The 24042-nt window shown below is 33.9% G+C and overlaps 1 protein-coding gene across 1 annotated transcript; it reads right to left on the bottom strand.

Moving 5' to 3' along the window:
* Nucleotides 1–16804: 16804 nt before the first annotated feature.
* LOC128554761 (uncharacterized) lies at nucleotides 16805–19474 on the bottom strand. Its single transcript, XM_053536072.1, has 4 exons — nucleotides 19326–19474; nucleotides 18362–18428; nucleotides 17776–18029; nucleotides 16805–17222 (listed from the first exon to the last, which is right to left on the bottom strand). The coding sequence occupies exons 1-4, from the start codon at nucleotides 19375–19377 to the stop codon at nucleotides 17020–17022; spliced, it is 576 nt and encodes a 191-aa protein (XP_053392047.1). The 5' UTR covers nucleotides 19378–19474; the 3' UTR covers nucleotides 16805–17019.
* Between the last annotated feature and the right edge of the window lie 4568 nt (nucleotides 19475–24042).

Here is a 24042-nt window from a genome sequence, read left to right as displayed (position 1 = left end):
TCCTGGAAAATCGGCTTTTCTGAACATATCCAAAATTGGCAACTGCTCTCCTGTGCTTTTAGAACTGTTGACTTGATTTAAAGACATATTTAACATTAACAACCGAACAAGGACTAGAATTGATTTTTTTTTATCATTTTCGATCAAACTATGACTGTCTGTGAAATGTTCGAATACCAACTGCCTACCATTAGTCAGTTGGTTATTCGGCACGCGAATTGGCACCTGGCTCGCCTCATTCCTTTCCAAGACTGACTATACGTATTGAAAGTGTCCTGGTAATGATCCTAAGAACAAAACATATGTAAAATGAATTAGTTTATTCAGAAGTGTCCTGAAAAAGGCTTTACTGAAACATATCGCGAATTGGCAACTGGCTCGCCTGGTGCATTTCTGAGGACTGTTTTGATGCTTTAAAAGAATAATACTACATACGACAACACAAAACAAGGGTGAGAATGACTATTTTATCATGTTCGACCAAACAATGACTGTCATGTAAAATGTTTAACAACACTCCTAACATAGGCTGTTGGTTCGTTCGCCGCGAATTGGCAACTGGCTCTCCTGATTTTTTACCAAGACTTACCTATAACGTTGAAAGTGGTCGGATATGGATACGAAAAAAAAAATATGAATTTGAATTATGTTATTCATATGGTCTGAAAAATCGGCTTTTTCTGACCATATCGCGAGGGCAACCTAGGGCTCTCCTGGTGCATTTTGAGACTGTTGAAGTCCATCTACAGAAATACGATTAAACATTAAAAAATTAAACAAGGACTGATTGATTTTTTTTTAATCATTTTCGACCAAAACAATGACTGTCATAATGGCCGAATAAACCACTGCCTATCATAGCAGTTTGTTGTTTCGCCTGCGAATTGGCAACTGGCTCTCTTGATGTTTCCAAGAAACTGACCTATTACCGTTGAAAATGTCGGAAATCTTACTAAGGGAACAATAAACGTAAAATTGAATTATTTTTACCTCAAGTGTAGGAAAAAAACCGGCTTGTTCTGAAACATACGCGAATTGCAAACTGGTTCTCCTGGTGCATTTTTATACGTTTAATGCTTTAAGGAATAATATATTACATTAAGAACGCAACCAAGGACTAGGACTGATTTTTTTATCATTTTCGACCAAACTATACTGTCTGTAAATGTTCAATAACCACTTCCTAACTAGTATGCAGTTGGTTATTCGCACCCGCGAAATTGGCAACTGGCTCTCCTGATTGTTTCCAAGACTGACCCTACGTTGAAAGTGGGTCTGGTAATGATACCAAGAAACAAAATATATGTAAATTGAATTATTTATATCATATATGTCTTGAAAAGGGCTTTCTGAAACATATTGCGAATTGGCAACCTCGCTTCCTGGTGCATTTTCAGACGTTGAATGCATTTGAAAAAGATTAACACTAACATAAACAACAAAGCAAGGGTAGAATGAATATATTTTTAACAGGTTCTATACCAACATGACTGTCAAGTAAAAATGTCGCAATACCAACTGCCTACCAGATAGCAGTTTGTTATGCACGCGAATTGTTCAACTGGCTCTTCTCCTGATGGTTTCCAAGACTGACCTATATGTTGAAAGTTTCGGATATTGTACGAAAGAACAGAATAATGTAAAATTGAACTCTTTGATTCATATGTGTCTGAAAAACCGTTTTTCTAACATACTCGCGATTGTTGCAACTGGCTCTCCTGGTGCATTTTTTGAACTGTTGAAGAAATTCATTTAAAGGAACAAGGTAATTACATTAAAAACGAAACAAGGACAGATTGATTTTTTTATCATTTTCGACAAAACTATGACTGGTCTAGTACAATGTTGAATAACCAACTGCCCTACCAGTAGTCAGTTGTTATTCGCACGCGAATTGGCACTGGCTCTCCCTGATGTTTTCCAAGAAGACGGATCTATAGTTTGAAAGTGTCGGATATTGATACAACAGAACAAAATATAGTCAAGTTGAATTATTTTTAATTCATTTATGTGTTGAAAAAATCGCTTTTCCTGATATATCGCGAATTGGCAACTGGCTCTCCCCTGGGTGCATTTTGCGACTGTTGTTAATGTCTTTAAAGAATACATTTAACATTAAATATCGAAACAAGGTCGAGATTGATTTATTTATCATTTTCGACCAAAATTATGACTGTCTGGTAATGTTAAATACCAACTGCTACCAGTAAGGCAGTTGGTTTGATTCGCCAACGCGAATTGCAACTTGCTTCTCTCCTGATTGGTCCAAGACTGACCTTTACATTGATAGAATCGGGTATTGGTACAAAAGTAACAAAAAAAATAATGTAAAATTGATTATTTTATTCATAGTGTCTGCAAATATCGCTTTTCTGAAACCATATCGCGAATTGGCTAGGCTCTCTGGTGCCTTTTGAGACTGTTTGAATTCATTTAAGGACAATATTACCATTAAAAAACGAACAAGGCTAGATTGAGTTTTTTATCTTTTCGAACCAAAACTATAGCGACTGGTCGGTAAATGTTGACTAACCAACTGCCTAACCATTAGGACAGTTGGTTATTCGCGAACGCGAAAATTGGCACTGGCTCCCCTGATTGTTTTCCAAGTCCAAGAAGCTGACTATACGTTAAAGTATCGGTATTTGATAGAAAAGAACAAAATCTAGTTACAATTGATTATTTTATTCATATGTGTCTGAAAAATGGATGGCTTTTCTGAAAACAATTTTCGCGAATTGCAACTGTCTCTCCTTTTTTGCTTTTTGAGACTGTTGATGCTTTAAAAGAATAGATACTAATTATAAAAGAACAAACAACACTAGGGTTAGGATGATTTTGTTATCATGTTCTACGAAAACCCTGACTGTCCGTAAATGTCGAACAACCAACTGTGCCTACCAGTAGGCAGTTGTTATTTCGCACGACGAATTGGCAACTGGCTCTCCTTAGTGTTTTTCCAAGCTGACCTATACGCCTTAAAGTGTCCGGATATTGATACGAAAGAACAAAATATATGTAAATTTGAATTATTTTATTCATATATGGTGTCTGAAAAATCTGGTCTTTCTGAAACATATCGCGATTGGCCACTGGCTCTACTCCTTCTCCTGGTGCATTTTGAGACTGTTGAATGCATTGAAAGGATGAATCTTAACATTAAAGAACGAAACACTGGACTAGATTGATTTTTTATAATTTTTCGATCACCAAAACTATGACTGTCTGTAAAATGCCGAATAACCCAACTGCCTACCATAGGCATTTTGGTTATTCACGACGCGAATTGGCACTGTCTCTCTTCACTGTTTTCCAGACGGACCTATACTTGAAGTGTCCGGAAATCATAAAAAGTACAAAATATATATAAAATTGATTATTTTATTCATATTGTCGAAAAATCGCGAATTTGTAACTGGCTCTCCTGATTTGTTTTCGCCCAAGACGGATCTATACGTTGAGTGTCGGATATTATACTAAAGTGACACAATGTACTAAAATAATTCTTTTATTCATTGGTGGCACTGGCTCTCCTGGTGCAATTTTTGAGACTGTTTGAGGCTTGAACAAGAATCAATACTGACATAAACAACACCAAAACAAGGGTTAGAATAATGTTTTGATCATGTACTACCGAAACACTGACTGTATTAATGTCATAAGAACCACCTGCCACATAGGCAGTTGGTTATTCGCACGCTGAATTGGCACTCGCTCTCCTTAGTGTTTTCCAAGACTGATCTTTATTTTAAAGTTTCAGATATTGATATGACAACGGATATAAAATGTCATATGGACTATTTCTCCAATTTATGACTGAAAAAAAAGCTTTTTCTGAACTATCCCGAATGGGCAAGTGGCTCTGCAGTACATTTTGAGACTGCTGAATGCCATTTTAAAAGAAAATGAAGATTCTATTACAGAACAAACATGGAATTAAAATATTATTATTTTAATCATTATGTTTTAAAAAGAATGTAATCATACTTGCTTATATACATTTTGATAACACTGGCACCTAGTAGTAATTGGTGTATTCGATTGTTCAACTACCAACTATACCACTGCCTCCCAACTTTTACTGTTATCAATAACCGGATCTATGGAATTGGATCTATCACTGCAAACCTGTCTAAGAGACCGACTAAAGCCCTTAGAGTCTAGATGACGCGCATATACACTTATTTTTCCATGAAGTGTGAAACACCCTCTCTCCACACCTCACACATCTTGTATGTGATTTGAGACGTGTCCTGCCATATCCAATTACGGTCTCAAAATATTTATAAACTACTACGAAACTACTGCTTGGAAAAAAAAATATATATATATATTTTTTTGTTAATATTCAAGAAGGTTAGCTATTTTTACTCCTCATCCTATGGTATTAATATATATTTGTAAGCAACGCATTTGAAATAACTATTGTTTACACTAACTGTCCCGGAACAAAAACACATAGAATACTCAATCGAAACAAATAACAAATAATCATCACTAGTAATTACCGGATTGCATGCTTGTTTTATTTGTCGGTAGCGTATGAGTACTTTCCTGTAACTTGACCTTTGAAGTTTTATACCTGACTCTTAGAGCGCGATACATCATACAAAATTTGTGTAGTTTCATTGGAATTCCTTAAAATATTATAGCGGAAAAATTACCTGTCACGACACTGAAGAGGTCTTTGAATTGGTTTCAGATTAGGATATTCATCAAGTACGGAATATTGATAAACGAGACAACCATCTTATCAACGATTCATCACATGTTTCATTTTCTGCTTTAAACTGTCCGTACCATGGATACTAAAATTAATCTGAAAAGTTGCCCCCCACCCCCCACCTCCCCCCACCCCCCCCCCCCCCCACCCCCCCCACCCCACTTCCCAAAAACAATATCTTGTAAATAATAAAAAAATGCTGAAAACTACGGCAATCTTGTTATGTGAAATTTCAGCACTGGACATTCCAATACAGAGAGTATTGAAGTAATAACCACATTTCTTCTATGTTTAGATTTATTCATCAGATCAGTGTTATTGTGACTATTGAAAACAATATGAAGAATTACCATTTTGCTAGTTAATACACGTTTTGCCAAAGACGCCTGTCTCATATAAACCACCGATGCAAAGCTGACAAGAACATTCATATATAAAGGCATTTTAGTAGTATTTAACATTTCCCTATTTACTCAGAGTCATTTTTAATGTTTTCACTTATCAACAATACATATGAGAATGTGTGTAACTGTGAGCTTGTATATGCATGGATTGAACTATTCTTGAATAAAACATTTAATTTTTGCCGATTTCAGGCATGAACAAACAGGGACAAAACGAACACAAACAAGGAGATTCTTGCGAGCACGTGCTGTTTGTGAACGTGATGGTCCAAACTAAACAAAATGTTTAAAATCACGTCAAGATAAATGCTATAAGTCTTAAAGTTTCTGACTAAATGGCAGACAATGCAGGCACGGATGTGCAGGCTGATCATGATATGCACTGATCGCAAAGGCAGAATCAATCTTGTCCAGCATAATAAGGATTTAATGTGATAGCTGTACATTGACTCTTCAAATGATGCTTGTTCTTATTCGGAAAAAATGAAGATCTACATTACATTTTAAATAAACTCATTTGAATTTCTATTTTGGCAGCTTTCCACGTATTATTATAAAATGAAATAGCTATTTGAATCGATATTTCACTTTTTAGTAGATCCATTAAAGACAAAGTGGAAACCCACAAGCCGCCGACCACGACAAAAATTAAATGACGCATGCTCAATTTTATTTAGCCTGTTTATGGGCGGTAGTGTACAAACCATTATGTCATTGAAGGTTATTTCAAATAAATATCTTGGCGTGGAAAGACACTAAATCTTGCCATGGGTAGACAACTCTTATTGTGTATATTTTCAACAAGTCTCCCTTAAACTTATAATATTTTGTTCATTATCAGGTCAATACTTAGGGCAATATACTTTTTGGTTAAGTGTTTTGATTAATTGTTTTTCTATTGATAGTAAATTTAGTATGTTTTACCTTTCGACATACAGCTTTCGCTATTTAATAAAATAATCTCTCCTTAGATTGTTGTTTCATAATGAAAGTTACATGTTACATTTATGAAATTCTTTTATCAAATGTTTGACGTTGTGGGAGTGTAATTAACGCCATAACATACAAGTAATAAAACTAGCGTAACTCGGAAGCAACACAGCACCACAAACACAGCCACTTGATCTCGCATTGTGGCAACGTAGGGCCCCCAACAAAAGGACTGTAAACGGACAAATATTCTAGACGGGTATGGCTTCAAAAGTCCAATATAAACATCTTTTAAATTTTAATCCTGGTTAGGGTTGTTAATTCTCTTTGCGATTGTTTTGTTCGTATTTGACCGGACACCAACGGTCAACTCCTCAGGAACTGTGGATAGGGCAGTTCAGAAGACCGCTTCGATCAAGATGGTGATCCTGGTTTTGTAGCTCAGGTGTAAAGCCACGTAAACAGAAGACCTCCCATGTCAGTAATCTTTAACTGGAGGTGCTGCGAATCGAAATCACGATCCTTGGATTCGTAGTCAGAGTGTTTTACCGCTGGACCACTACGATCCGCCATACTATTTTTACCAATTAGATTAAAATTTCAATACTGCCATTTATCATTTATGTTACCCTGTCACCGAATTGCTGTCACTCTGCGCTTGAGATCAATTTTTCCGCAGTGTGTTTCGTAAATTCAAAACAAAAACCTTTCCAATAAAACTGTTCGCGATATTATCGATAGCCTTATCTATGATATAATGATATTCTAACACTTTACCACTGGACTGACTCGCAATCATTTTTGATTGATTGCGTTCTTCGTTCCCAGAGGATCTGCTTTAAGACAACAGTAGATGTACCCAACACCAATAACAACAAAACATCTCACAACACCATTTAGTTTTGTGAGGTCAATTATACTATTGAAAACACTCGAATCATAAAGGGATCTAGCTGTTTCGCAGGAGATCGTAAACACTACAATTAATATTTCACTCGTGTACGGTGTTACATTTCTTTTAAAACTGTCTTGTTAAAAAGATGTAATGAATAAGAAACAAAAGGCCATAACTCTGTTTGTAAAACTAAATTTCCTATTACGTACGAAGTTTCAGTAAAGCTAGAAGTTTCCTTCAAAGCCTAGAACACAACAAAGCAAAGGAATAGCAAACTATGTTGCATTGTTTATGTTCACGAGAGCTGATGAAAATTGCACTACACTGGTGCCTCCTTGCAATGGCTTAAACAAATGTCTTTTATTAATTAACTGTTACAATGAATCTCAGATGACCAAAAGACTATCAGCGGATCATTTTTAAGACAAATATTAAACGAAACATCCTTAAATCGTGTGCATTTCTTGATTTATAATGAGCTTGAAACTGTCATAAAAACTTCATATTTGTAAAACGTGTTCTGCTTATTTAAGGGACTAAGAAATCAATTTCTGGATTTAATGTGTTTCAGCTTTGAGAATTTCAGGTTCTATACATATCATATTAGATAAACCAAATGCGAATAAACGTTACATAATCTGATCAGTTTTCAATTTTCTTCTTTTGAAGTCATTTTCTTTACATGGGTTGTTTAATTTTTTTATTAAATTGAAGCATATTGCTTGAAAACATAGTAAAAGAGCTTGTCGTATACTGGTTTTTGTCTTGATAACGTACAATACTAGTCCGCAAGTTTAACTTTAAGACCATTCACACTATGTTGGTCTACTGAACATTTTGTCATCATACTAAAATTGAATGTACATATCTTTCAAATATCTTCAGAAAACGGCATATATGTGTCAAATTATAAATAAACGTACCAAACAATATAAGTTTTCAATACTGTATTTAAAAGTCCCAGAAAACAGTCTTCATTTTAGTAATGCATTCAAGAGAGGCGACGTCTTATTTTACAGAAGAAAATAGGTAACGTAATGTAATTCGGTTATAAGATCTTACGCATATTGATGATTATTCCCCAACGAAAACAATAAAAGTACAATCTTATTTGATTTCAAGCACCTTGCGCTAAATCTCGTTAATTATAAATTAACTTTTTAATAATAAATCAAATCAAAATATAGAAAAAAAACTTTCCTCTTCAGTTTTTATTTTTCTTTCACCCTTCGCCCGATTGCGGCACGTGATTCTGCCTTTGTGACCGTGCAGACCAAGAATCCGCCTGCATATCCATCAGTCTTACCAGATCTGAAAACTGTTCGCCTTCAGTCCTTAAACGTTTTGGTATCCCCTTCTAATAGGTTAATGGAACTTTCGCAATTAAATGTTTACGCGTTCCCTTTTAGAAATTTGGCGGGTAAGGGTTAAGATGTATCCTACGCGACGGTCATCCGTTAGGTTGTCATCAGGATGATAAACTCAGTTTTTAAGCGACTGGGTGTACATAAACTTGTCGTTGCTTATAAATCCCAGGTTTTCATCATTTCTGTGTATATACTTCTTATGGTAAATTTAGCATCAGAATCCAATTCACAAACGAATTGCTTCCTTAGTTTCACATTATTGTTTTTTCTTATCAGAGTAGTTTAAGCAATTTTCCTAGCCTGTAGAAAAAATGCTTTACAAACGACCATCAATTTTCAAATCTATCTGAATCTACAGCTTATCTCACGTGTGTTTTACAAAGAAAACAACCTTTATTAAGTCTCACTGAAACTATATATCCCCTCCCTTAGCTCAGTAGGTAGAACGTTTTGGTCTACGGTATCGCTGGGTTAAGCGAGTTCGATCCTCGTGTCGGGGCGTATGTTCTCAATGACTGTTTGATAAACGACATTTGTCTGTGAAATCTTTAGGTCCTCCACCTCTGCTTCATGTGGGTGAAGTTGGCAGTTTACTGCGGGGGAACAGTTTATACTGGATAAGTAAAAAACGAATCCAGGAATATGGTTAGGTTAAACCATTTCCCGCCGTTACATGACTGAATACTGTTGAAAAACGGCGTTAAACCCAAAACAAACAAACAAACAAAAAACCCATATATGTTGTTAGTTACAATTTTAATATCGTCTTGAATGTGAAATCTTCAAAGCACAACAGAAATCAACAGGAAGTTATTAAAATTAAACATAAAAGCAGCACTGTTTGACTGATTCCGAGATTTTGACCACTGTTTCCGCATTGTCCGTGTTGCTGGCAAGATGCGCTATGTCCGTTCCACTCCCGTTCCTATTTGGGAACCAGGTTTCACTTCCGTCCGCCAATCCCCGGTCTAATGGTAGTCTTCCACCAGCAACTGAATATTAATAATCTAGTGTAGTAACAAGAACAAAACACACATACAAAGAAGGAGAAAATATGAAAAACTATTCACTTAAATAAGCGTATCACAAGTCAACAAGTCACAACGACACAACTATCCGATCATATTCGACTATGATAAGAGAAATCCCCCACGGCCATTATGGGCACCTTGGTAGGACCATCAACCTTCTATAAGCCAGCCTGATTTAATATCGATTTCTTTTATACACCCAATGTAATACATGTATATAGCAAATTAGAGATAATACCCAAGTTTCTGTATGAACAGGGTTGTAATTAACACAAACATGATACGGAATAAGCGGCGTTTTATACGTACTTTTTTTTGCAAATCACCCTGGCAATTCATAAAAAGTAATGGTACAGAAATATTAAACGATTTTTAAAACCACCATTTACATCAAAATCTATTTGTAATTCACCTTTCTCTGATAATACTTGTACAATACATTTTTACTGCAACACGACAGGTGGATAATTGAGACCTATACCAGAGTTTAATGTGTTTTTCACATTGTAAGACAAATTTGCTCATCAAAAATGTACATATATTCTAAAAACGAGACAATAACTAACTTACAAGAAGAAAGATTGTGTTGGTCCTAGATTGACCCAATACGACAAGTCCCTTTTATGATGCAACATTAAATCAATACAATGATAGACAATAAACCAACTGTCCTTGCCGCTTGATAGAGTATGTGTCCTGTTTCTATCTCTTTTGTTTTAATAACTGTCACGAGGTGAACGCAGACTTAATATTTTCACAGTGGTCATAGCAACGGGTGCTAATGAAGATATAATAGTCATGAAAGAAAGATATTTGGATAGTACATGTAAAACAAACAAATTCTTTTCATTTCATTGTCAATCATAATTTACCACCCCACCACCTTAACACCCCTATTTATATATTTTGACAGTGATATTTTTCAAGTACAATTACCAGATATATTTTTTTATCACTGTTTCAATATTCATATAAAGCATTTATACAACGCGGTATTATAGTACGCCGCTATTAAAATATGATTTCCTGCCTTGAGGCTATAACTACGCTCTCTTATTTAAAAGGTTCAGTTTAAAACAAACCCCGACCAGTTTGCCTGTTTCCAAAGAATTAAACACGCATTACAGAGATGATTAATAATTTCCTATATTGAAAACTTTGTGAGAATAAAATATCTTCCTCTTACTTGCAGCTGTCGTTGGTTTTGGACAGCTGCAACCGTACTGTATTTGAAAATCAGGACATGTTGTATTTTTTGTGCTGTTGTAAGGATTGCATATCAGTCCCACGACAACGTTACATGCTACGATAAATTTGCCAATGGTGTCGTTCTTGAAGCCGTCAAATGGTTCTCCCTTGTGATCTTTACAATGTAAAATCATTATTATGAAACCTTAAGTACGAGCGTTTTATTTCTCTAATGAATTGTCCTTTTGAATAAACTAGGAAATTCACATTTTGTAAAACTAAAATTTTATTAAAACCAAGATACGGTTTTAAAACTTATTTTGAAGAATAATTGTCTCATCACGAAATTGTTGTCCTTGCGGTCATGCAGACTAATATTTTCCGCTTTTTATAGATAACATCCAAATCTACCCTTTTTTATTCGTATATGTTAATTTTGTAATTTTGAAAATACCCATCAGTGGCTTCAAACATTGTTAAACATCTTAATTATAGTTTCACCTAGAGTCATGAAACATGACTAATGCATAAAAAATCTCCAAATGTCATGCAGATTACAAATTAGATTTAAAACAAACATTTCAATAATTTTACTAGGAGCAAACTGATGTCAATCTATTAAACTTTGGTTACCTAATTCTTTAAAAAACAATTAGCGATGGCGGATAGTTTTTAATTATCATTATAGCTTTTTCCGATATTAGATGTGTACAGCTTACCACGTATATAATACCGATCGTTTTAAATACATTTTCAGAGAGGGCATTCCTCGTGTAGTTTTTGGTAAGGAGGACCCAAGATAATCCGAATATGCATTATTTCATCTCGGCTGACTTTTGCGTAAAACCAAACCACCCACCCTTGCGTTACCCAGCTAGATGCTTATCCCATAAGAATTCGACGCTCAAATCAAGCTTTAAACAAATGTCAAAATTGCAACCTGATTTTGTGTTTACAACCAATTTTTTCCAAGTAATTGTAGTTGCTCTGTTTTATGAATACCAATAATCGTGAACTGCATAATCAGATATTTCATTATACGAGACCTGCATTGTACATTTTCTTTTTTTTTTATCTTTTGATAAATCTTTTTAAATGTTATTCTTTTTACTTAGTAGAAGGTATTTCTTAAAATCATCATATCATTATGCATTATTCCGATAAAACTTTATTTGAAAAAATGCCTGATTTATATTGCATTATGTTTTTATTTAATCTATTAAGCAATTCACAAAACAAATATCAAGTGAAGTTACTCAATTTGCGAAAATCGGATTCAAACCTATTACAACAAACATCAAATTCATTTAATCTGAAATATCCTAAAATAAAAAAAAAAATAAATACTTACCATGACGAAAATCAAACCTGAGACAACCATAATCGAATCTTCCCATATTCAGGTATCCTATGTTACTCTTCTTAGACAATACCTATAACATTATTTTTTTAAAAAATTAAAATTTTTTATGCTTAAATGTTGCATGCCAAGAGTAGTAACTATAACGAATGGGCTTTTGGAAGTGCACCCTTTCCACATTGTTTAAATTTTAAAACGTAACAACTAGTCTTATTATTTCCATGGTTTATAATCAGTATGCAACGATTTTAGACAATATATTTAATAGTATAATAGTATTTCATATTGCTAAAGTACACATTTTCTGCCTAACAGTAATCATTAAAACCTATAATATGTTTCACTGTCCTTCTGATCTATTTGAGATCGTTTGTAAAATCAATCTATAGATAAATAAAAGTCATTAGACTGTTGAAATTTGTCGCAGTTTATTTACACTTGTCATTACATTTAGATACCGCTGTCCAAATATGTACCCTGTTGTACCTGTTAGGGTGTGTGTATATAAAACTTATAATCTTTCGTTGCATGTTCCAAAGAAATATCAATACATTTCGAACTGTAGTCATGAAAGTGAAAGGAGAAGCATCAAAAAAATGTATTTTTATACGTTCAACTATATCAATCATTCTTCCTCCTTGTGGCGTAGTCTGCAATAAAGGATGAAATGTTTTTGTACGTTCGAGTATATATATTATTTTGACTCAATGTGACGTAGTCTATAATTGAGAGAAGAGTTCAATCACCATGGAAATGGGTTTTGTGGAAATGGGTTATGTGACATATAAGGTTACTGTTGACGAATGCTCGAATATATACCTAACGATTTAGCAGAAATTCACTTCTTATAAAAAATGCATTATGTTGAAAACAGACGTACCTTGTGCATACATTTAACATTCCCTGAAACCACAATGCAACATTAATAAAATGGCTCTTTCCTTCTCCCTATCATCTATTGATCTAATAAAAATATAATGTACTATGAAAATACAGTGCTATGTTTGGGAGATAAGCTTTGTCTGTTGCGTAATGGTGTTTTTTTAATTTGATGTTATCAGCATACTGCGAATTTTGATATCGATTGTATAGCGAGGTTTTTTGTTTAAGATAGGGCCGCTTCTGGAGAGACTGTACCTTACATGTAAAAATCTATAATGACATTCAGTATTATGATTACCTTGCCTGAGAAGCAACAGCCACACATACACATGGTCCATCTCAAATAGTTTCTATTACACACTGTATTAGCTGTAAAATATCAAAGCTATAATGTGATATGCAGTTGTTCTATAGAAGTAATGGCAGTTTCGAAGAGAATCGCGGAAACTTATGACAATTGAAATACAACAGGGATTTCAACGAGAATAAAAAAGATACACGTAAACCATAATAAATTAATACAAGTCATTACAGGAATCAATACTAACAATGGAAAATAAGTTTAAAAAAGATCAGGAGAACTGATTTTCTTTAGAATTTATATAAGTTCGGCATTTAACTGATTAAACTGTTTTAAATATAGATTTACACAAGGGCCCTATTCTGTGCATTATCTTTGGTAGATGAGTATTTACTATATATTCTCTAAACAAGTTTCCTTCTAACGTATAATTAAATACTAACTATACTTACTGTATGATAGTCAGATTAAGAGACTTATCCAAACATTTAGGAAGATATTTTGCAAATAATAGCAGAAACGGTTGAGCGAAATTCTTTTCTAGTAAACTTTTATGTACTCATCGATCCTGAAGGACCAGAAACACTGACCAAGGTACTGTTGTGAAAAAGCATGTAATCAACGTAAATAATTTCATGCTTACCTTCGGAAATATTTTTAAAGCGCCAAGCTGAGTTCACAACTAAAATGAATCAGATACCAGCAGTTTAAGAAGTTAAATTGTAATGACAATCAGCTTTTGTGCTATTGTGACTATGTGCGTTTTTAAAGAAGGCCATGTGCAAGTTAATATATACCTAAGTGTACCGAATGGAAAACGACAAAACGTAATCAAACCACCGGAATTACATTACGTTCTCCCAAGGAGTGTCTTAAGCCATATGTCAATATTTTTAGAGGTCCCTATTTGTTCATCAAGCGTATCAACGATTCGTCTGACACATTAATATTTTATTCATGACAGTTACTTACATATTGATACACTTGCCACAGAATAGTTTTAAATGCTCGTACTTGTTCAACAAACTAATCAATGATTCTTCTGACGCATTTATATCTTATTCATTTAATTAACAGTTAGCGAATGAGTACCGTAGAGGATTTTTTTAAATATTGTCTACCACGCCGAGGAGTCAAAATACCGGATGCTGTTTACGACGGAGGAAAACTTGCTGTATAAACATCGTGTCTGAATGCTTGTTTCGCTTTAAAGACTTGGAAGGTTATTGGATTATGTTAAGTATGCATTGTTTATACTACGTTCAATTTTCAATCTGAAGTTTTCATGTGAGGAAGCTATCCAGCAAACTTACGGATGGTCGGTAGTTCAACCCAGGTGCCCGCTCGTGATGTAATAATGCACGGAGGGCACTTTGGGTCTTCCTCTACCATCAACGCTGGAAAGTCGACATATGATCTATAAATGTGCCGGTGCGACGTAAACCTAACAAAAGAAAATCAATCAATCAATATTCTTGCTCGAAGGTATTTGTAAAACAGTGATAATCAGTCTCGGTTGCCAATTTAATGAGAAGCTTGACAGGTATACATTTGTATATTGTTAAGCAGAGCGTAAATTGTGTGAAAAATCAATTTTGAAAACATGACTGAGACTGAAATAAAATCACATATTAGAAGAAAGTAAAAAGCATGTTGGAAGCGTTGCGTTGGCTAGAATAATTTAAATACAGAATCTTTTACTGTTATGCCCTATTATTAATCACTTTGAAACAGTTGAAAAGAAGAACTGACGTTTAACAGAGGAAATCCTTAAACAGTCCATAACAAGTCCTAAAAGTCCTAAAAGGTCCTTGAATACTTTAAAAGTCCTGAATTGTTTGCTTGGTTGGTCTATATGATCCCTTAAAGAAAATCGTTTGAAAACATAGAATTAACCAAGCATAAAGGTAGTATGTTTGGCTGAGTCTGTTCATGAGAGGTAATGGAAAGTGCAACAACCCTCACATCACCCCGCCACCTACTATTCCCCCCCCCCCCCCCCCCTCTCTCACACACACACACACACACACACACACACACACACACACCGGCTTAATAAAACGCAACTCTAACACATGTATTGAACGGATTCCATGTTGTAAAAAGAACTGAATTTCATCATCAAAATAGGATGAGATGTTAAGTTTCCTATTTTAAGAAATCAGAATGAAACAGAATATTTTATAATTGTGAAATTATTGATGGTCTTTAAAGGAAAGAAAGTCTCCTATATAAGTGACCCCGCCCCCACTCCCCATTTTAAATTATAATATACTAGTTTTCATTCCTCAGTCATGTTGAGCAATTCTAACTGTTTTTTACAAACTCTCACTTTTTTTATTAAAATAAAGTAATTATTTAAAACTTAATAAGAGAAATTAAAGTTGTTTTACTCAATAATTATAATCCTTTTATCTAAAGTAATAAAATAAAACCTGGAAAATATGATAATTGCTGCATTTTATTAGAAATTAAAGAAGCGTTCAGTTGCATTTCCAATGAATAAAAAAGGAATATGGACCGAAGGCTTTTATATATTAAAAATGCCTTCAGGCCACACCACGGGAAGGCGCTTCCTATTAAGACCCACACTTTTTTGTGTTGAAATCAGAGTCCATATATCACACTTTATTTAAATAATAGAAGCCAGCAATAAAAAGATATCATTGTTCAAAATACATATAATTTATTATTTATAAAGAAGTTATATGCCTGAATGCATTTGTTTTATATTTTTGATATAAAATCCAACAATGACGAGAAATTATTGTTAAAATACCTTGATAATTAAAAATATAGTAAAAACACTATTGTATCTTATCACTTTGTTTATTTAGCCCTAATTTAATCAAGCTTACTAAACTAGTTATAAAGGTGAGAACTGGTTTGCTATAAAGGTGAAAATATCACCTGCAATTTATGTACTGCACAGTAGCTATACAGTAGCTTATTATGATAAACAGAAGTAAGTCTATCAATGGTCCAGACTTGTGTCTTGGCCCTTACCGCCAATACGCAGACCTTATCATCCCCATAGGCCACATACCAGAATCAGTGTCTTTAACCTACAGTGACAGCAAGTTCTCGAGACGACAGTATGCCATAATTCAATAAGTTGAAACAGGTAGGATCATTATTTAATTGATGTAATACTTCTATGTTTTATGCAGATTCTCTTCTAACTTTGATGTCTTAGCGTAAATCTTTTTGTACAACTGATTGGGCGTCTGTTGGTAATGCCCGAAAGTAGGGTTTAAATAGAGGTAACGGTGTACTGAGTTTACTGTTATACAAGACATAACTCATTGCACTGAGAAAAAGATATGCTCATTTTCTTTACATTATAGATCTTTTAACAGTATTAATATACTAGTCACATTGTTGATTTTTTAAAGGTAGTATTCCAATCTGAAGGGAATCAATGCTCAAAAATAATGAAACGATAATATACATGTCGCATATCCGTAGCCCTGACCAACCTATAAACCCGGCCAATCTATTTTGTAAATACATCGACACTCTTGGCCCTTTGAAACGAGGAGTAGCCTATAAGTATTTTTAAACATATGCCATATATTTCAAATTTCATGCATGTCGGACAGGATTTCGTCTTGATTTCCTGGGTGTAAGATGACATGTCCTTCGAACCATTGCCAAATCAAGTATATATTTTGGTAGAATATCTTCATTATACTCGAAACAATAAAAACAAAGTTTTCACGCATTACCATTTATTGCTTTAAGACATGATTGTAACTTGTAAACTATGATGTTCGTCAGCTGCAGTGAATATTGTTATTACTATTGGATTATTCAAAATTTCTATTTCTTACATACATGTTCTTTGTTCTATACATTTCGGTTGATATTTTCTAATGTATCATGTAGTAATACCGCTTCAACAGACGCCATGTTGCTCGACAGCGCAAATCGTAAAGTTAAAAAAGAACTTTTAGGGTCATGGCACATAACAGCAGCACTAAATGGCTGGCTCCGTAATGCTGACCATTGTTTCTGCAATGACCATTTTGCTGACCAGACGCACTCGATCCTGCTCCACTTCCGGTACTCTGGGAACCAGTATTGACGCCACCGCTATTTGTATAAACAGACATTCCTTGCGCACTCATAGTACTTACTCCTGTTGGATATAACACAAAGTATTTTAACCGTTTAGTCAGTACAAATATCACGAACAACTCTTATCAAACAGGTAACCAGTGGTTCTCTGTGAACTTAAGGTAGTTATTCACGTTTGTGACAGATATTATTCTGCAATGTAGACCATTTTGAAAGCATCAATGTACCCTTAAGAAATTCAGCTTATAAAAATAGTAGGGTTGTGTGCTTGATATTTTGTTAGACTGATTCTCCGGACAAGTTTCTCAACAAGCTTCTATAGGAAAATCGTACTTCTGACATTTTCCAGTATAGAAAAAAATGCAAAATGAAGATTTAACATACACACAAGGAGAAATACAAACAGCATTCTGGTCTCCTAGAAGGACAGATAAGTGATGGGATCTTATGCTTATGCTTATGGCTACATTAAAGATCTGAAGAATAGGTAGCAAGGGTGCAACGTCACGTTTCGTTTCGTTTAAAATATAAAAGTAAGCCCGTGTCCAGAATACGGAAGCGTAAATCAAACACGAACTAATGAAAATTTCTTTATCTTATCTGAATGATCTTACCTCTTGTTGCTTTTGTTGGGCAGTTACAACCATATTGTATTGCGAAGTCGGGACATGTTGCGTTTATTGAATTATTGTAAGGATGACATATAAGTCCGATCACGTGGTTACATACTACGTAGTAGTGGTTTGCAGTAGAGTTTATGGCTACATTAAATGGTTCTCCTTTATCGTCCTTACACTGCGCAGCAGTTACTGGTCCATTTGAGCAAATGGTATCTAGCACCTTTACCGACTGGTGTTCAAAACTTGATCTGAAACATTTAGTGTCTGTAAGGTATATTTCACTTATAAATTATTCAATCAATCGTAACCGCGATACAAAGTGTAATAGGAAATGAAAATTGTGTTGCTTTAAAGTGTCTACTGATTCGAGTCCCGATGAGAGCGGCATTTACGAACAATGGAATCGATTTGAATGAGACTATTCATGTGGGGTAATGAAACAATGGTCAACAATCCTCAGGAGCTAATATCATAAGGATATTCAAGGAACAACCCAAACAGCAAATATTACAATCGAAGAAATGCAGTGAAAAGAAATAGTTGAGCTGCCTTTTACTTAATCAATCATTTTGACGTATACCTGTTTCTTAGGACACCAGAATCGTTGTACCATTTTGAATCCCAGCAAACTTTCTGCGTTGTCTGGCCTATATTCAATAACAGATCTAATATCAACTCCATTTTAAAAGTATTCGAAAAGCAATATAAATCATAAATATATTATGTATACTGCTAAATCATCATCATCATCACCACCATCAACATCATCATTATCATTTTCGTAAGGTCGATCGTTTTTGCATTGAAACAAATTACATGTAGTTTTTATCATGCAGTTCAATACTTACAATTTCCATTAAGTCAGGTGATATGTTTTAAGATGCGTAAAGATATGCACGTATTTGTCACAAAAATAGTAAATGTTTTGAAACCTAAATACCATCATTATGTATTTATAATTAAAACATCTTCTTACCAGAAACATAAATTATACAAATGAATCCAATGATCAAAGTTAAACAGCGTTCCATATTTTCATGCAGCTGTTTGTGAAGTAATGTTTTAATTTTAGCGCGCACTTTTATAATAGTGTAACGTTTTGAGATTTTGAGCTGGATTGCGAACTCCAATAAAAAAAGATCAACACCCATAAGACATAACTGTCAAAATTTTGAATTACCAAAAGGTGTCGTATAGTTGCTGCATTTTATTAATGCAAAGTAATTTTGTTAAGCGCTGCCATGATAATGCATATTGTGCAGTTGTCGTTATTTCTTCTTTAAATGGAATTAAATGTAACTGGTTTACTTAGATGAAAGTGTTTCTTAAAATCTTCATATTATTATGCTTGATTCAAATCATTATAACTTGAATAAATGGCTGATCTATATTGTGTTATGTTTTTATTTAGTCTTCTAAGCAAATTCATAGAACAGATACCCAGTGTAGTTACACAATTCGCGAAAACCGGTTTCAAACCGACTAACATAATCATTAAAGTCATTTAATTTAAAATATCCTTAAATAAAAAATAAATACCTTACCATAAACGAAAACAAAACAACTGATATAAACTATAATCGGAAATCTTCCCATTTTAAGTATCCAATGGTACTATGTCTTAAAAACAATATGAATAAATTTATTTTTAAACAGTTTATGCTTCAATATGAATAACCAGAGTAATGCTGTAACTAATGGTGTGTTTGGAAGTGCACCTCTTTCACTTTAATTCAGAACGTACCGTAAAAATGTGCATGTCTAGTATTCCCATGGTTATAATCAGTATGCCATGATCTAATCATTAATAAGATTGTATGATATTTGTTTCACGTGGCTAAAGCAAACAAATTCTTCCTAACATTTAAAGCCCTTTCTAAAATATTCACTGTCCTGATATATTTGATGTTTTTAAAATTAATCTATCGATAAGAAAAGACATTAGACTGTTGGAATTCGCAGCCGTTTATTTGCACGTGTAATTACATTGTTGCCAAAGAAGGTGCTCTGAGGAATCTGTTTTGATTTGAGATAGATAAAACATGATATTTCACTGCATGTTCAAAACAAATATCATTATGATATGGCTAGCGATGCTTAAAACATCACAACGATGTTATGTTTACGTCACGTCGACGTGATGTTTAGCACAATATATACACCGGGAAATAGCGCTTTTAAATTTCATCGAATATTTTACTTAATGACGTGTTTTAAACGAAATATCGCATCGCACAAATGTCTTGATTAATGTACACACAAAGTGAGTTGGCTATTGACTTTGTTGAATAATTCGACATATAGGACCGTCACGACCTATTATTTATCGCCATGCTTACGCAAACAAAAACAAAAGGAAAAAATAAACAGCTGTAAATTTTAGAATCCAAGATATATTAGAATTAAATCAAAATAGTAAAACGATGGTTGAACACTATACCCTCGTTATGCGTCATTTGAAATAATTTCACAAGGGAAATTAATTCGCCCGACAAATAACCGTCAAGCGTATATAAATAGTGTTAAAACACTGTTCTGATAAAATTTATGCCTTAAATATTTTTCGAAATTTAGTCATGACCTACTTTTGGTGAAAGTAAATGAAGAAGCGTGTATTTTTTACGTTCGTATATTTACATTCGCCCTATTTTTTCATCAAAAATATGACGTTTATTTTGTATGTACAGCAAACTGAAATTCGAATATTAAGTCATAATACACATATTAAGTCACAGAAGTTAAAAATGAATTGGCAACAATCCCGAGAACTGATGTACTTTAGAAAAACATTAAATAAAATCATTACATTTGTTTGAATACAATATTACAGTTAATGTTATTTACTGAGAATTTTCTATGAATGTTCTGTAAGTAATTTTCCTTCTAACGTATTAGTAAATACTTACTGTACCGATAGTCAGATTGACCGTCCGGATAATAACCAAAAGTAATCAGATATTAGCAGTTTAGGAAGTGGGCTATTAATGACAATCAGCGAAAACAATCTCCTTGTATGCTTTTGGGATTGTTCGGGGCGGGAGGGTCTTCTTTTTTTTAGAAGACCATGAGCGCGTTGATGTATATCTAACGAATACCGAATGGAAATTGAGAATATGTAATCACACCACAAGAATTAAATTACGTTTTCCCAGGGAAGGTCTTAAGCCATATGTCAATATTTTTAGAGGTCCGTATTTGTTCATCAAACGTACCAATGAATAGGATGACACATTGTTATTTTATTCACGACAGTTAGTTTATGGTAATCCAGTCACAGAAAAATTTTAAAGCCTCGGTTTTTGTTCATCAAGCACATGAAAGATTTTTTCTGATATATATGCGTCTTATTCTTAATAATTATGAATAAAAATCCTGTGACAGAACATGTTTTTATTTCTTTGACAGGATATCCTTGCAATATGATTTATTTAAACATCTGATAATCTTTAGCTTTTTCATTTGGAACAGTTTACGCGGAGTCTTGTTCGTCATTTAGTTTAAAAAAGGTATCCTTTAATACATAATTATCTGGTTTGGCACGCGGTGACTGAAACAACTTAGACTAATCTCTATGAATGTATGCGGGAATGTATATCATGACCAGTCAGTAAACCCATTGATTACTACAAAAGTAAAAACCTGTGTAAGTTCAACGATGTAAAAAGCATTTCTGCATACGTATCCGAGTTTACTGTAAATGCATACATGTATACAATGAAGAATGGTGATAATTGTTTGTTTTCAAATTCACACTTGGTTTTCAAAGCAGTAAAATGTTTGGTGACAGACCAGACAAACTGGCGACCTACTCTGAAGGTGTCATACACGATGTTTACTGACAATGGCGAAGGCCAAAAAAAAAAGAACTTAATTTACAAAAATAGATGACTTTCGCACTGATGTTCAAACATGTAATCATTCTATTCATAACTTTCTGCAGAATATTAGTTGGGAATGTAGTTAATGTCATATTTACACAATAAATATGTATTTTCTGTGTTCTGTTGCATTACAATTACGATAAGTGTTACTCTTCTATCAGAAAAGCCTTTCATTTCATTTCAGTCTAATATTAGTGCTAGACATGAAATAGCGCATACCCAATCCCGCTAATAGAACAAAAAAAAATAGTACTCCGTTAATATTAATACACTTACAGTATAACTTGGGTAAATAAATAATCTTACTGTGTATATAGAGAAGCTTAACAAACTCAACAATTTTATATCTGCTAAAAATCTGCAAGTTTAGGCGGTTGTACAATTCACACTAAGGCTAATTCTATTAAACATTTACTATTTGCATCCTAAGCAATATTGTTTGTCCACAAAAATGTTCTCTTTTTTTGCATGAAATTAAGGCATAGATTAGTTAGCTTTGCATCTAGCCTTGGAATCTGTTATGTCAGGTACATGGTGTTCAGAAAGTTTCGAAGGATGCCCTGCTCCATTACCCAATTTTTTTTTCTCGTGTGTTTGTTTGAGTCTTTGCTTGGTTGTGCTGTGCTGTGCTGTGCTGTGTACTGTGTGCTGTGCTGTGCTGTGCTGTGTGCTGTTCGTGTGTTCGTCTACGTGCCGTGATTTTCTGTTTAGCAGAGGTTGAGTTTGTAAAACGTAATATGCTCAGTTGGAGATTCATGCTTTCGTTTCGTTTATATAGCCTTTTCTACGTATTTCAGATAGTGGTTTGGACTTGCAGTAGCCTTCCATATGAAGCAAATCAGAAATTTATCTCTACTAGGGATACAAATCTTTGCAGAGATATAAGTGAGGTGTTTTTGCTGTATCAAAGATCTGCGAATTCGTCATTGCTTTTAAATGCTTATAATTCTTATTATTAAATATATTTAAAACGTAAATGGACGACCGAAACGCTGTAACCTTACACTTCGTGTTAGAAAGGGAAAATCCTCACCAGTGTTTATATCAAGTTATATCATAGCATTATTAACTGCTGATATCAATTATTGTTTAAATTTTTACGCTATTAAGTAAACATTTGTGATAATTTTAGTTACTTTAAAAAAAAGATGTCTACATATAACATCGATTGCAAAACTTCAGTCTAAATAAAATATCGCCATATCTTTTCCATTTCAGCAACTGATTGTAAGGAAGTTTTCGAGAACGGCAGCGATGCAGCGAGAGGTGTCATTGACATAGAATGATAGAACTCTAAAGAAGTGTTGACAGTATATACTATATAGTGACATTGAAACGTATGGTAAGTCTACTGTAAAAAAGAGAAAATACGCATTAACGATGTTAATATGAAAATATAATTTACTATGTTATCTATAGATCAACGATAAAAAAAATTGTATGGTAGCTTTACTGATGATTGTTCTAAATCATCTGAAGATAAGACGTAACTATTTGGAAATTTTAGTCATATCAGAGAGTTTTTCAGTTATGAATATATTTCAGGGTTTTTAGAGGGCTGGACTTTTATCGAATCTTCACGGAGTATGATAATGGTTTTGGAACTGTAGATCGTGAGTTCTGGATGGGTCAGCAAATTCTACTCATGCCTCCAGAAATATATAACTTTGATAAACTCTTAACAGTCATGTCTATAATTGTAAACGCATCATTGATCAGTATTATAGCTGATTTCAAAATGTGTAGTCAATTTTCCTTACACCAGATTGCTATTGTGTGAGTGCAAAATCACTTTGTGTAAATACTGCATTCAACTAACTGAACCACGTGTCTATTAATTTAGAAAGGACTTTCCAAATTTCATTGCTATATATACCAAGTGGCGTGCATCTTTAAGTATCATAATCACTCTTAAGCCCTCCCCTCCACCTTTAAGTAGAAAATGTGCACTTCATATGTCTCTGATATATATACAATAATTAGTTGAACAAGGGTTAACTGATCTTAGAATTGACATGAGCAAAGCAGATGGAATTAAGGGTCATGAAACATTTCCAGATTTCAGTCTGATGGGAACCAACTATAAACTCACCACTGGAACCCAAAAGATTAGAGTAAGCAGTGACGAACATAATATATATGTTTTTATTTATTTTTCATTCATTCATTCATTCATTCATTCATTTATTTATTTATTTGGGATTAACACTAAACTGACACAATACACAATTATAGGTCATATGTCGACATTACAATTTTGATAGTGGATGACGACCCCAGATGCTCCTCCGTTCAATAGTTTGTCTCGAGCGGGGTACCTGGTTAAAACCACCAGTCCTACCTTCTCCGTAAGCCAACTGAACGACTTTCTCACATGAAG

Source organism: Mercenaria mercenaria, unplaced genomic scaffold (genome assembly GCF_021730395.1).
Source record: "Mercenaria mercenaria strain notata unplaced genomic scaffold, MADL_Memer_1 contig_724, whole genome shotgun sequence".
Lineage (NCBI taxonomy): Eukaryota > Metazoa > Mollusca > Bivalvia > Venerida > Veneridae > Mercenaria > Mercenaria mercenaria.
Note: the sequence above shows the minus strand (reverse complement) of the source record. Positions and strands in the feature narration are given on the sequence as shown.

Coding starts and splice junctions, on each gene's coding strand:
- LOC128554761 (XM_053536072.1), bottom strand. CDS start 19,377: ATGGGAAGATTTCCGATTATAGTTTATATCAGTTGTTTTGTTTTCGTT. Junction 18,429..19,325: donor TTGTTTTGTTTTCGTTTATG/GTAAGGTATTTA, acceptor TATTGAATATAG/GCCAGACAACGCAGAAAGTT. Junction 18,030..18,361: donor TCTGGTGTCCTAAGAAACAG/GTATACGTCAAA, acceptor TAAATGTTTCAG/ATCAAGTTTTGAACACCAGT.